Below are 11675 nucleotides of genomic sequence, written 5' to 3' on the forward strand. Positions count from 1 at the left end.
GCGTTCTGGCGTTCTTTTTTCCATGTCCGCCTATGCCGGGCGATATTGATACGCTGCATTGTCTGGTCAATGTTGGCTGCTGCTCCTTCACTCTGTGTTTGTTTGTGCTATAAACAGTATTATTATGGCTGCTGTGTGTCGGTGCTCACACTCTGCTGCTTTGTCCCATTTAGCTCCAATTGTCTGTGTCTGTTTATGGGTGAAATTCTTGCTACTGCACTCCCGAGGAAGAGGAACTAAAAACCACCAAAGCAGCACATGCGTGGAACAAAATGAAGAATTATTCAGTCGGTCCTTCAAAATGGCAGCATCAGTTGTTTCAGCCATTGCCTTGAAAGAGATATATGTTTAAATTCAAGTTACAAAGCCCTCTGAAGGATGTAGAAAGCATGGCTGTTGTCCATTAGAAGAAAATAGTGTGATAATGTGAAATGCTCCAAAAACACCTGTTTGGATCATTCCACAGGTAAACAGGTTGATTGGTAACAGGTGATATTATCATGATTGGGTATGAAAGGAGCATCCTGGAAAGGCTCAGTCGTTCACAAGCAGGGATGGAGCGAGGTTCACCACTTTGTGAAACTATTGTCACAGTTCATTTGCAAATGACTGCATTCAGTTTTTGTTTGTTTTACACAGCGTCCCAACTTTTATTGTAATCAGGGTTGTGTTATAGATAGATAAAGGTTAAAGGCTGCATTCCTAACTGCAAAAAATAGTTTGAACACCTGATACAAAGACAACACATATGCAGAAAATGTTCTTTCCAAACGGCCGCGCTGCATTTAAGCCCCATCTTTAAGTCAAAATTGAATAAAACAGATCTAACTGAAGAATGTAATTATGGGCGATGGCGTCCAGAGAAAAGAAGGAACTCCTTCACATCGCAGTGATCCTTGGTCTCAGCAGGGGCTAACCTGGTTAAACAAAGGTTATAAAACAACGTCGTCCCAAAAGACAACAACATTCCAGAGGGGCCAAGTGGGTCTCTGAGGAAATCAGTCAGTCACATTCCTGTCTGTGATCAATCAGCCTCTGGCCCAGACAACCTGAGATTAACCTCCGTCTTCCTGGAAACTACCTGCCCTTCCCACAGAAAACAACCTCCAGCTCCGTACAATTTACCGCAGTTTCCCCTGTTGTGACGAGCAAATGTGTAATATAGAAATATAATGTGTGTGTGTGTCTTTGAGACTACCTGCCTGCAGGGAAACACGCTCAAACACCATTCACTTCACTGCAATTTCCACTGCTAGGATGACAAAATAATTATACAGAAACAGAGTGCAGTTTAGGTGTGTGTGTGTGCTGGTGTAGGCGTGTGCTCAGCAGCTTTGGTCCTCATTTGAAGATGACGATGTGCAGTGAAGATGGATCCACAGTGTGATGTGAGGCTGCTGCAATTGAAGCAGAAAGGAACGCTCATTTTCTCCACCAAAGGGAGAACGTGGGCGAAGGAAGGAGGGAAGGATTTGGCACACCGAACTCCGAAGTATGGAAGAGCGCTCCGACCTGCCACGCTTAACTCACTACCTCAGCGGCACTCAGCTCAGTGACAATGTGGTGGAGTCATTACTGCAGGTCTCTCAGGTACGGAGAGGAGGGATGTGACCGCCGCTGGATTCACTGAATGGAGGCAATGCAGTGGGTTTTTAGAGGAGCACTTGGCTTCCAGTGATGTTAATATTTCACTGTTGATTAATCAAGTGAAAAAATGGAATAAAGCAAAAAAAAATCTGCCATTCTTAGCTTTATTTTAATTAGTTATCATGATATCAGTGTCGACTCAAGCTTTTTTCCAGTTATGAAAGCTACAAGCTAAAATTGTGGCACTTTAAGTGGAACATTTCTTGTAGCTGCACCGTACCTGGTTCCTGTCAGCTCTTGTCTGAAGTTTTTTTTCCTCCCAAACTATGAATCCGGTAAAAGAAATTTTGATTTAATCAAGTGCACAGCGCCCCTGTTTTGTCAGCGTCCGTATCCAGCCTCTGTACCTCGCTCCATCTCGCCGTCAGCCCGCAGTGTTCTGGCCAGCACATAATTGTCTAAGTGCTTCTGGATGGCGGCGGGCTATTTGGTCATTAAAGGGCCTATTAAGTCATTAGTGCAACAGTGGGACTGCCGTCTGCCTGCCGACGGGACCAGATGATCGGCCTGATACGTGTTGCCTCGCAGTTTTCCACATATTTGCGCAGGTAATTACAGCTTAGATGTGAAACACCCTCAGATGTCACGCTTAAAGAGGGGATACACGTCGCCAGCTCACTTTAAAGGTAATCTCCTCCTCCCCTTCTCCTCCTCCTCCGCCTCTTTTTCCACTCGGGGTGTGTGCATGTGTGGATGAGCAGTGGGTTAGCGATGGGACAGCCGGAGCCTCGGGACATGTCAGGCAGAGAGAAAGATAGGGAGCGAGAACGAGGGAGCACAATGAGTGAGGAGGTCAGAGAGAAGAGGAGCAGAGTGCAGACGAAGAATCGCTTTTTTTTTCCAGCAGTCAGCCTCTGCGGCCGACGCGTCCCGTCAAACCCACACGCCTGTCACATAATGTAAATATTTGGATATGAGCGAGGTTGGATGTTACTTAATTCCTCTATTTAAAGATGTCCTGTTTAGGTGAACACGGGCCAAAGAACACAGGGAAAAGTATTCTGCATGATTTGATACGACGCATGAGAATCGTATTTTGATTTCGGCACTGCTGTTGCCCTTAGCAACCCTTGCCCGGCCTTCGGAGACATTCCCTTCTCTGGGCTCACAACATCATGTTCTCCGCTCACCATAAATGCTCATCAAAAAATGCACAGCCAGAAGCCTCTGGATCTGCACGGAGAGAGACATTCCTCCCAGATATGTGCTGTGCTGTATTTTACTTTTACTGTTTTTAAATCATCTTCAAATTGCTGATCTGTATCCTCGAGCTGTGTACTTTCTGACGTCCAATCTGAATTGGAAAACCAAACACAAACACAAATCAAATTTAATATCATATAAAATAATACCGACTTACGGGAAACAGACTGTGTGGGTCTAAACCCAGTTAAGTGTAATGTCTCTGGCCCAGACAGACACTTTATGACCACTGTGTGTAAATTCAGTGGTTGCTGTCCTAGCACCGTGCACTTTTCATTATATATTTTCATGTATGTATTGGAAAAACTCAGTGTCATCACATTTCTTGTTATTTTGCCATGAAGAAGTACCTTACTTTAGCCACATCCCCCGGCCTGAAAATGCCCCACTGTGACCGCAGCATGTGTGAAACTGTCGTGTCAGCACAACAGAAACCCCAGCCTGACGGCCTGTCCAGCAGAGGGATGGCACTCGTGGTTCACTGATTGAAATATAAATGTCAGATTGTCACTGAGGCTGTAAATAGAGCTCACCAAGAGGAGGACGCCCCGCTGAGAGGAAACCAGATTCTGTCACCTACCACCCTCCCATCCGTTAAAACCTTCACCCGGTCCCCTCTTCAGCCCTGGCGTGGCAGCGGCACTCAGCCCCCTCTCTCTCTCTCTCTCTGCTGCTGGAAACTCAGCCTGGTCAGAGGTTGGGCCAGGTACTCTATCAGATTGGGCGCTGCCTGCCTGCTCAGCAGTGCCCAGACTGACCCCAGCAGACTGCCAGTCTCCTTACCGCTCTGCTGCTCCGCGGCTCCACTACCACCTCCCGCCGTGACCCTTGACCCTTGCCCAGGAGACAGGCGCCACCGATATGATGTAATTTCTCTCCGACATGGGCCAGTGGCCTGGGCTGCAACGCGACCCAGGGAAAATAAATATGGGTGTTTATTTGGTGGGAGTGTGAGAGGCCCACAGGCTGGAGCCTGCCCTCGTGTTTCCCAAAAGCAGCTTTGCACCAGGGGCGTTTTTGTTCCACATCTTAACTCCAACTACATACAGTATCGAGGTGAAAATAAGCCATTGTGTTTGGTTTTGTGCACCATCAAGACAATGAAGCGTTGTGATGCTGAGACTGCTGACCAGGGCCTGCTCTGCTGCTGTTTCTCAATTTCAATCATTTTGTCTTTTGATTTATTATTTCTATAGATGGCAGATGCATTTGCGATTGTTTAATACCTGATGCATCATGATGGTAATTCATTGATCCGCCCGTGAGGGAGGACAGTGTATAGGTGGAGCTGTGATTGCGCAGCTCGCACCCTCTGACCCAACTAAGCTTCCTCCAGCCGTTTCCACTCAGCACTCAAAGCATTCATAAAGACTTTGGTGCTGGCCTACCCGCCCAGCTGTCAACCCACATCGGCCTCCAAAGAACTGGAGAAGAACCATGCACCATCCACCTTTGTTTCCACGACCTCTAAACTCCCTCTCACAGAGACATCCACACCTCTCTGTGATCCAAAGAGACCATAGAGAGGTCCCAGACAGACAGACACGGCTCTTGTTAGACCACAACGGTCTAAAGAGGGCTCTGGTGCACTTAACATCCCTCAGTCTCTCCCACGCTACCGCCAACATCACCACTGCAAACAGGAGATAGCTGCGTTAAAACTGAGAGAAGTAGCTCTTTTCATCCAAAAACAACTTCCTCCAAGGACCGCTGCCTCAAAACCACCCCTCTGCCGGCGATGCTAGCCCCACTGCACTGGCACCGCTGGGACCAGGCGCCTATGAGAAGCCTACAGTGTGACAGATGATGAATCACCGGCGTTCACGTTTCTAAGAGCCTCTTGTTGAAATCAAAGTTACAGGATATTGTAAGCAACTACTTTTATTGGGAACAAATAATATGTGGGCCGTCAGGGTTTGGAACCGTTCCCAACTCAGATCTCCCTTTAAGGATTGCTCATGTTTCAGATTAGCGTTAGTCGTGAGACAACGCACATCAGTCTCGCTGCATTTTCAGCCCTTTGCACTTTTTCTGGTCCCCAGTCAGTCTCTATCTCTGCCTTTGTCTCTCCGTGTCTCGCCTCTCTTTCTTCTGACTCCCACCCACACATTTTCTCTCTGACTCGTTCTCTATCCATCCTTCTGACCTCATTCTTGTTACAGTCAAGCGTGGAGGAAATCAATCAACCATAGTGTTCAGATTAAATCACAAATTATTATAATTGAGAATAATGGTTTCCATGTCAGTTTCAGTTCGGCTCTGGATTGTTCTCATACATATCTGGAAACGAGGGGGCTGGAAGCTCAGACGTCCAACGGTGCTTGTGCTCTGGTGGGGTGAAATTGAAGTGATCCATGATCCAATTTTGACTGAATTTCCTTGCCAATGTAACTCCTATCTGAATTTGAACACCTGTCTTGTAAAAAATTTACCATGCCTTGTAAATTCAGTGCATTCTGCCTATTCCTTTCTCTGAAAAACAATAGATTATGCTCATTCAAAGTGGAATAGAAGTTCTCAGGAAACGTAAACACTGCTTTCTAAAGTTGAACACTGTACTGCTGCTCAACCCTATTAGATGTAATTTAAAACAGTGTTGTTTTTAGGGGCAACTACTGTGCCTGCCACACTAAATACAAATCAGTGTTAGGGACAGTTAAACTGAGACTACTTTATAGATGACAAAGACAAGAGGCGTGAATCCCTTTAAGATAACAAGAAAACAGCACGGGACGTAACAGGCTGCACAAATCGCAAAGCCAACGGCAAGCACCTCTCCTCTTCATTGCTGAGAAGCACGGTGTGCCTTGCCGAGCTTATTTCTAGGGGCAGTAAAGCTCCCAGGCATGTGGAGGGCACGCAGTGCGACTTTGACAGCGTAGTTAGGAGGTGCTGATGAAAGCGGAGAGGCTAGGAGCCCACTGCCTCTCAAATTAGCCCCAGAGCCCTCCGACCTGTCACATGAAGGCGTGGGCCCTCACAGATTCTGTTGCACTGCACCGCCGAAGTGCATGTATGGAGCTTTTGCGTGCATACAGCGTGCCTTCGTGTGTGGTGTACCCTGCATGCATAGCACATGTGTCTGGTTGGGAGTACTGCATAAATACACATACTGAGATGTTTTTTTCCCTCCTTAATGCAGAACAAAGGTGGTATTAGAACGTAAATTAGAACAGAGCATCTCCCTCATGCTGCTGAGGCTCATCACAGATTTCTGTGCGACCTCCCACAGTCTGAAAAATGGTCTCCAGCTTAGGTGACCTCCAACTGATTCAGTCTTTGAATAGATGCATGTTCCCTTCATCTCTATACCGTCAGACATGAAACTGAAGATGGATATACTCCCCATCCTCTGCTCATCAAGTAATTAGGTTATTTCGCTCATCTGGCAGTCTCCGATTACAGTGCGAGTCTTACAGTGCAGCAGAGAGCCAGACAGACAGTCTGCATTAATGAAAGAGAGAGCCCTCCGCTCTTCTCACCTTCTCTAATCTGTTCTGCATGTGCATTGCTCAGGCTGACACCCTTTCTGCAGATTCAGCTGATGAGTGTGTTTGTTCAGTGAGGTGCAGGGACATCCATAATCGTAAAGCTGTCTCCAGCAGAAAGGTTTTTATCGCTTTTTTTCCTTCTTGTATTGTCTTTTCTCACATTCTCTGACTGTGTCTCTCAGAGAGGGTGCAACACCCAGAATCTGTACACACACACACTCGACTTTTACTGTGGATGGAGCTCAGTCTGCTCGTCTTCAGAGCAACTTAATGCACAGTCTTACATCTACTCATGCCCCCTCTAGGCCTGGCTTGTCCTTGCAATTTCTCAAGGTATTCCTACACACAGGGACTGCAGGAAGGAGGAAAAGAAACTCCTCCTCCCTTCTCTTACCTGAGAGAAGTTGAGCCCGTTGAGGGGGTGACACTGCTCCTCCACCCGCTCCACTGCCCCTGTCGTCTTTCCCATCCTCTCAGCCTCTTGAGCCAAGAACAGGTCCAGCACAGGCGTCCCCCTGGACCGAACGTCCCACTCCGTCAACGAGTTCACCATCAGCATCACCCACACGGGCCTTTTCCTCTCCCAGTTTCCCGCAATGGCGTTGAACAGGTAGTCAGCATACAGGCCGCGGCCACGCTGGTCAGCAGTCATCCAGTAAGGCATCATGTGTTTGACGTAGTCCAGGTGGCGTTTGAGGCGGCGGTACAGGTCTCGAGGGAGCAGGGTCTGCAGGTTCTCCCCGTGGGGCAGCAGCTGGCAGCTGGTCAGCTTGGAGATGGTCAGAGGGTCGGTGAGGTCCAGCTCGAAGAAAACATTGTGGCTGCTGTGGAAAGCCTGCTTGGACCTGTCTGGGATGAAGTCCCAGACTCGAGTGTAGGGCACGTGGATGGTCCCAAATAAGTAAGAAGGTGGGTGAGGAGGCGCACGCTTGATCCTCCACAGGAAAGAGTTCATGTCGCTTTGCTGTCGAAGACGCAGAGGAAAGAGGGAAGGAGAGAAAGTAAGAAGGAGGTAAAGATTTTGAGAGCAAAAAATACCAGAGCCATCATGTTAGAATAATTCAGCTTGCCTCAAAACTAAAGCTGACACTTTTTTCCTCTATTGTGGTTTACTGGCTCATAGGCTCGGGTCAACAAGTTAAAGATTGAAATGCCATTTTTAAGATGACGGCAGGGGAAGCATGAAGTCTAGTCAGCTCGGGGCTGGGCTGCGAGGGCTTGCTGCTGTGGTGCAGGCAGCGGGTTTATAGAGAGGCCTTCTGGGCTGTAAACAGACCCCCGTGTATTGTTGAGGTGCATACCTCGGTTGCCAAAGCCTCTTTCGGCCTGGGAAGCATTTTGAAGGCTGCAGTGCAAATATACTGCGCTGGAGCTCATAAAAGCCAAAAGCTGAAAGAAACCTGCTCTCCGTTCTGACCCCGCTGTGATACTTTTGTTTGTGAATTTTTTCTACACCAGACAGGGAGATCTGGTGCTGACAGCCTCAAGTACAACACTGTTTCTGTCCTCCACGCTTCATATAAGGGGAAGTGTTTGTCTGCTGTGGTTATCTTCATACAAAACAATGTCACAATGGAAATGAAATAATCACAGCCACTCTCAACGAGCATACAGCCGCACTGCATTTAAAATATGTTTCTTGTTAGGCGCTCTGCGAATGTGCTGTGCATGTGCTGCGACTTTGATGTTGGCATTATTCAAATACGAAAAAAGAATTAGCTTCTATAAACAATATCAAAACTCTGGCTTCTGAGACACGTTGTAATCAGGCATTTGGGGGATGAAACCCATTACTGTAAAATAAAGTTATTCTTAGAAAATGTTTACTTCTAAAAATTTAATCAAGGTTTCCTTCAGCTGTGTTCCAATTACGCTGCGCGCTGCCAAAGCTGCCTTTGTCGTATAAAACTCGTCAAAGCGAGCGGGATGGTCTGTTATCATCACAATTAACTGCAACGAGCAGAATTTCTGGCACAATCTGGTCCTTTCTCTGACAAAATAAATCAAAAGTGCTAGGCCCGTGTAATTTCAGAGCCGCGTTTCTCTCCCCTCAGCTGAAATGTTTGAGCGGTTTGTTTGGGTACTAACTCGATTTTCACATTGGCAGAGTCCGGCCGACACTGCAGCCTGACGGGAAAGCTTTGGACGGCATTAGACGCATTAGTGCGTCCTCCATCATAGTTTTCAGACACGGAAACATATACTTTTTTTTTAGTTCTTTTTTTTTTTTTTTTTTTGCATGTGCAGCATTTCGGGCCTGACGCATAGCTACACGAGGGCTCTTCAACATGGAAAGTGTTGCGGTCGCGTCCTGCGGAGAGGCGAGATCCCCTCTCTCCGCTGAGGCTGCGTGGACTTTTCTGGAGAGCCTCGACGCGCGGGGCTCACGTTTTATGGGGGTAATTACTCTTAACAGAAAACAGAGACCACTGTACTGACGCATTACAAATCACACGAAGCCAAGGAGCGCGGAGCCGTCAGTGATCGCTGACAGCGGATCCATTGTGCGCGTGATGCACTGATGAAACCAAAGTCTGTGATCTCCAAAACGACTCCCTAACGACATCCGCGCGCGCAGCCAAGTGTCACGTTTAAAGATGTCTCTGAGGGAAGCGTGCTGGGTGTGATGCTTGATTGCTTCTCCTTCGTGTCGAGGATGCACTCGCAGTGGGAGGCGGACTGTCAGACAGTACAGGACCCGGAGCTGCGGCTCCTCACGGTGACACGTCCACAACCGTACCAATATGCCCTGTAAGTGTTTTAAAAGGCGTTGCGCTGAAACGTGATCGCGTCTGAAAGGTCAAGGAGACTTTTTTTTTCTCCAAATGAAGGCGAGTCACCCGTGGGTGTTCCCCGCGCGTTTGTCACATAAACAGCCGTGAATTTGGCCAGCGGGAGTGATTTCTTTTGGCAAATGCTTTCTTTCGGTTCCAAGGCCCCTGATCTCTTCTTGGAGTTTAATGTACGGGGCAGTTCAGAAACAGCCTACCTGAGCTTCACATGCCTGAAGATAAGGCACAGTGTTCATTATTATTATTATTATTATTATTATTATTATTATTATAGCCAGTAATTTAATCATGCACATTCACAATTCCATCCCTTTTTTTCTTTTAATCATTGCACATCAGTTTATTTATTATTGATAACAGGTATTCAGATACGTCACCTTTGACCTCGTTGCAGAGCAGCTATAATAATTGATAAACCACGTGACGTGTGGTTGCCCTCCTGTCGTCATAGTATAAAAGTGTAAAATGCTGTAAAACAATACAGTTAAGTTTCACTTTTATTCCTCCACCTAGAAGTTACCAAGAAAGAGCACTTTAGGGTGACAAGTGTCACCATCTCTAACTGTGTCTCTCACTGTGGGCTGAGTAGAACGGACTCGTCGGACCGGGTTAAATGTTATGTATCACATTAGACACGCGTCTGTCTCGGGAGAAACAGGCTGATCCCTGACTCGATCGAGTGCCCCGACGCGACTCACCGACTTCGGAGCGTCGCACTGCCTCGGTCTGTCCGGTCGCTGTGCGCCCCAGGGCGCCACAGTGTGCAGCAGGGCGCTCAGGAAGACCCAGCTAAGTCCCGGCAGACAGACCATCGTGTCGAGGTGACAGGACACTTCTGACGGTCAGCTCTCGGAGACTTTTCTGTCTGTCCTGTGTGCTCTCTTCTCACTGCCCTGTCCTCGTCTCCTTTTGAAATTAAAAAAAAAAAAAAAGTTACCGGTGGCCTCTTGGCTCACATGTGCCGCTCGGCTGGAGGACCATTCCGCCCCTTCGCCGTTCCCGACGCTCTCCGCGGCTCAGCTAAGCTGTTTCTACCTGAAACTTTTCTCCCGGCTCCTTCCAGTCGGCGCGGTTCCCGAAGCAGGAGCTGAAAACTCTTTGGAGAGTTTCCGCGGTGCGCTCCGAAAGTTTGGAGCGTCTTGACTGGGAGAGAGGGAGGTGGGACGATTTGAGTAGCCCCCCTACCCCACCCTAATACACACACAACACACACACACACAGGCACACACACATCCCCGAGTCTGGGAGGAGGAGGGAGCGCAGGTTCAGAGAGGGATGCAGGTTTGCGTGAGTAAAGCCCCACAAGATAGACCCCAAAAGAGAGCGGAGTGGTGACTGAATGTTCCTATAATGATCTTACAGCGTCCTGCAGTGTGAGCCTGGACATGACTCTGGCTTATAGAATCTGTGTCATGCTTAAAAGTGAGTTTAAATGGTTGCTTTTTGATGCATAATTGTATGAGTTTTTTAATTACGCTAATTAAGCAGTTAATTGATTTATATGCAGCTTGATTAGATTTATTTTGTATTCCATTCCTGCAGGGTTATTATTTGTCAAACTTTTGCAGCTTCAAGATCATAAAAAATATGTCTATAGTTAGAAAAAAAAACAAAGTCCACATACTACATTTTCCAGGTCTTTCAGCCTCATCTCTCAGTGTTCCTCTGCAGATGGAAGGTCTGATGTCTAAAATCACATTTTCTGGCATCAGTCTCACCACCGTGCTGTGACATCTGTGTGAGATCTTTTCTAAAATGTCGAGTACAATCGAGTTTCTGTAGCCCTTCACATTAAAGAGACCTGCAGAGCCAGGAAGTCAGGTGGCAAACCCAGAGGTTTGTTTGGTTTGCTTTTCAACACAGTCATTACAAAGAAGTAAATGAACAATATTTCATATGTTGTCATATGCTTCCTCTTCAGGAGGGCTGCATTTATCTCTGTCTTTTTCTGTTTGACAACCCTGCAGCGTTACATATGTATGAGGGTCTTGTTGCAGCAGGGAGCTTCAGTCCTTATATCTGTGATTAATGGTCACAAATAAACAGGTCCGAGTAAAGACAACTGTGAGAAGTGCTTTATTTATTTTCAGTGCAGCGCTCTTCTTGAGATGTATTAGTCATGATGTTGCGCCGAAGGATCTGAAATAAACGCCGGCACTGAGAGAAAGTGGCCCCTCTCTCTGCAGGCCGCCGTGTCACTGCTTCGCTGCTCTGCTGTGACCTCAGTTATTGTCCAAGTGGCAGACAGTGTGAGAGAGTCAAGTAGTGGGAAATTTATCACGGGGACCCCTCCAACAAGTGGCACCGGGCCCCTCCCTGCAGGCCAGCGGCGCACAGACCTCGGACAAGCAGCCCTTTGTCCTCGGCCATGTTCTCCCCTCCTCTCCACTCCTCTTCTCACCACTCCGTGCTCACTTCTGTTCCTCGGCAGCTTTGTCGGCGGCCGACTGTCCCTGTACGCTCATTGTATTTTCCGTTCAGATGAGGCAGATTGGGCGTTTCTGTGGAGTGTCTTTGATCAGCTTGTCTTTTAACACAGTCT

At 47.5% G+C, this 11675-nt stretch overlaps 1 protein-coding gene across 2 annotated transcripts in view; it reads right to left on the bottom strand.

The window, feature by feature from the left end:
- trabd2b (TraB domain containing 2B) overlaps window positions 1-10261 on the bottom strand; it is a 65020-nt gene extending 54759 nt beyond the window's left edge. Inside the window, exons 1-3 of one of the 2 annotated variants that reach the window (XM_041935566.1) lie at window positions 10169-10261; window positions 9832-10039; window positions 6736-7305 (exon numbers count right to left, since the gene is read on the bottom strand). In XM_041935566.1, coding sequence (XP_041791500.1) covers window positions 6736-7305; window positions 9832-9945 — 684 coding nt within the window. In that variant the 5' untranslated portion in view covers window positions 9946-10039; window positions 10169-10261. Of the gene's footprint in view, window positions 1-6735; window positions 7306-9831; window positions 10040-10070 lie in introns of both variants that reach the window. The other variant, XM_041935567.1, reaches the window with a different exon arrangement.
- Window positions 10262-11675: the final 1414 nt, after the last annotated feature.

This window comes from Chelmon rostratus, chromosome 4 (assembly GCF_017976325.1).
Source record: "Chelmon rostratus isolate fCheRos1 chromosome 4, fCheRos1.pri, whole genome shotgun sequence".
Taxonomy (NCBI): Eukaryota; Metazoa; Chordata; class Actinopteri; order Chaetodontiformes; family Chaetodontidae; genus Chelmon; species Chelmon rostratus.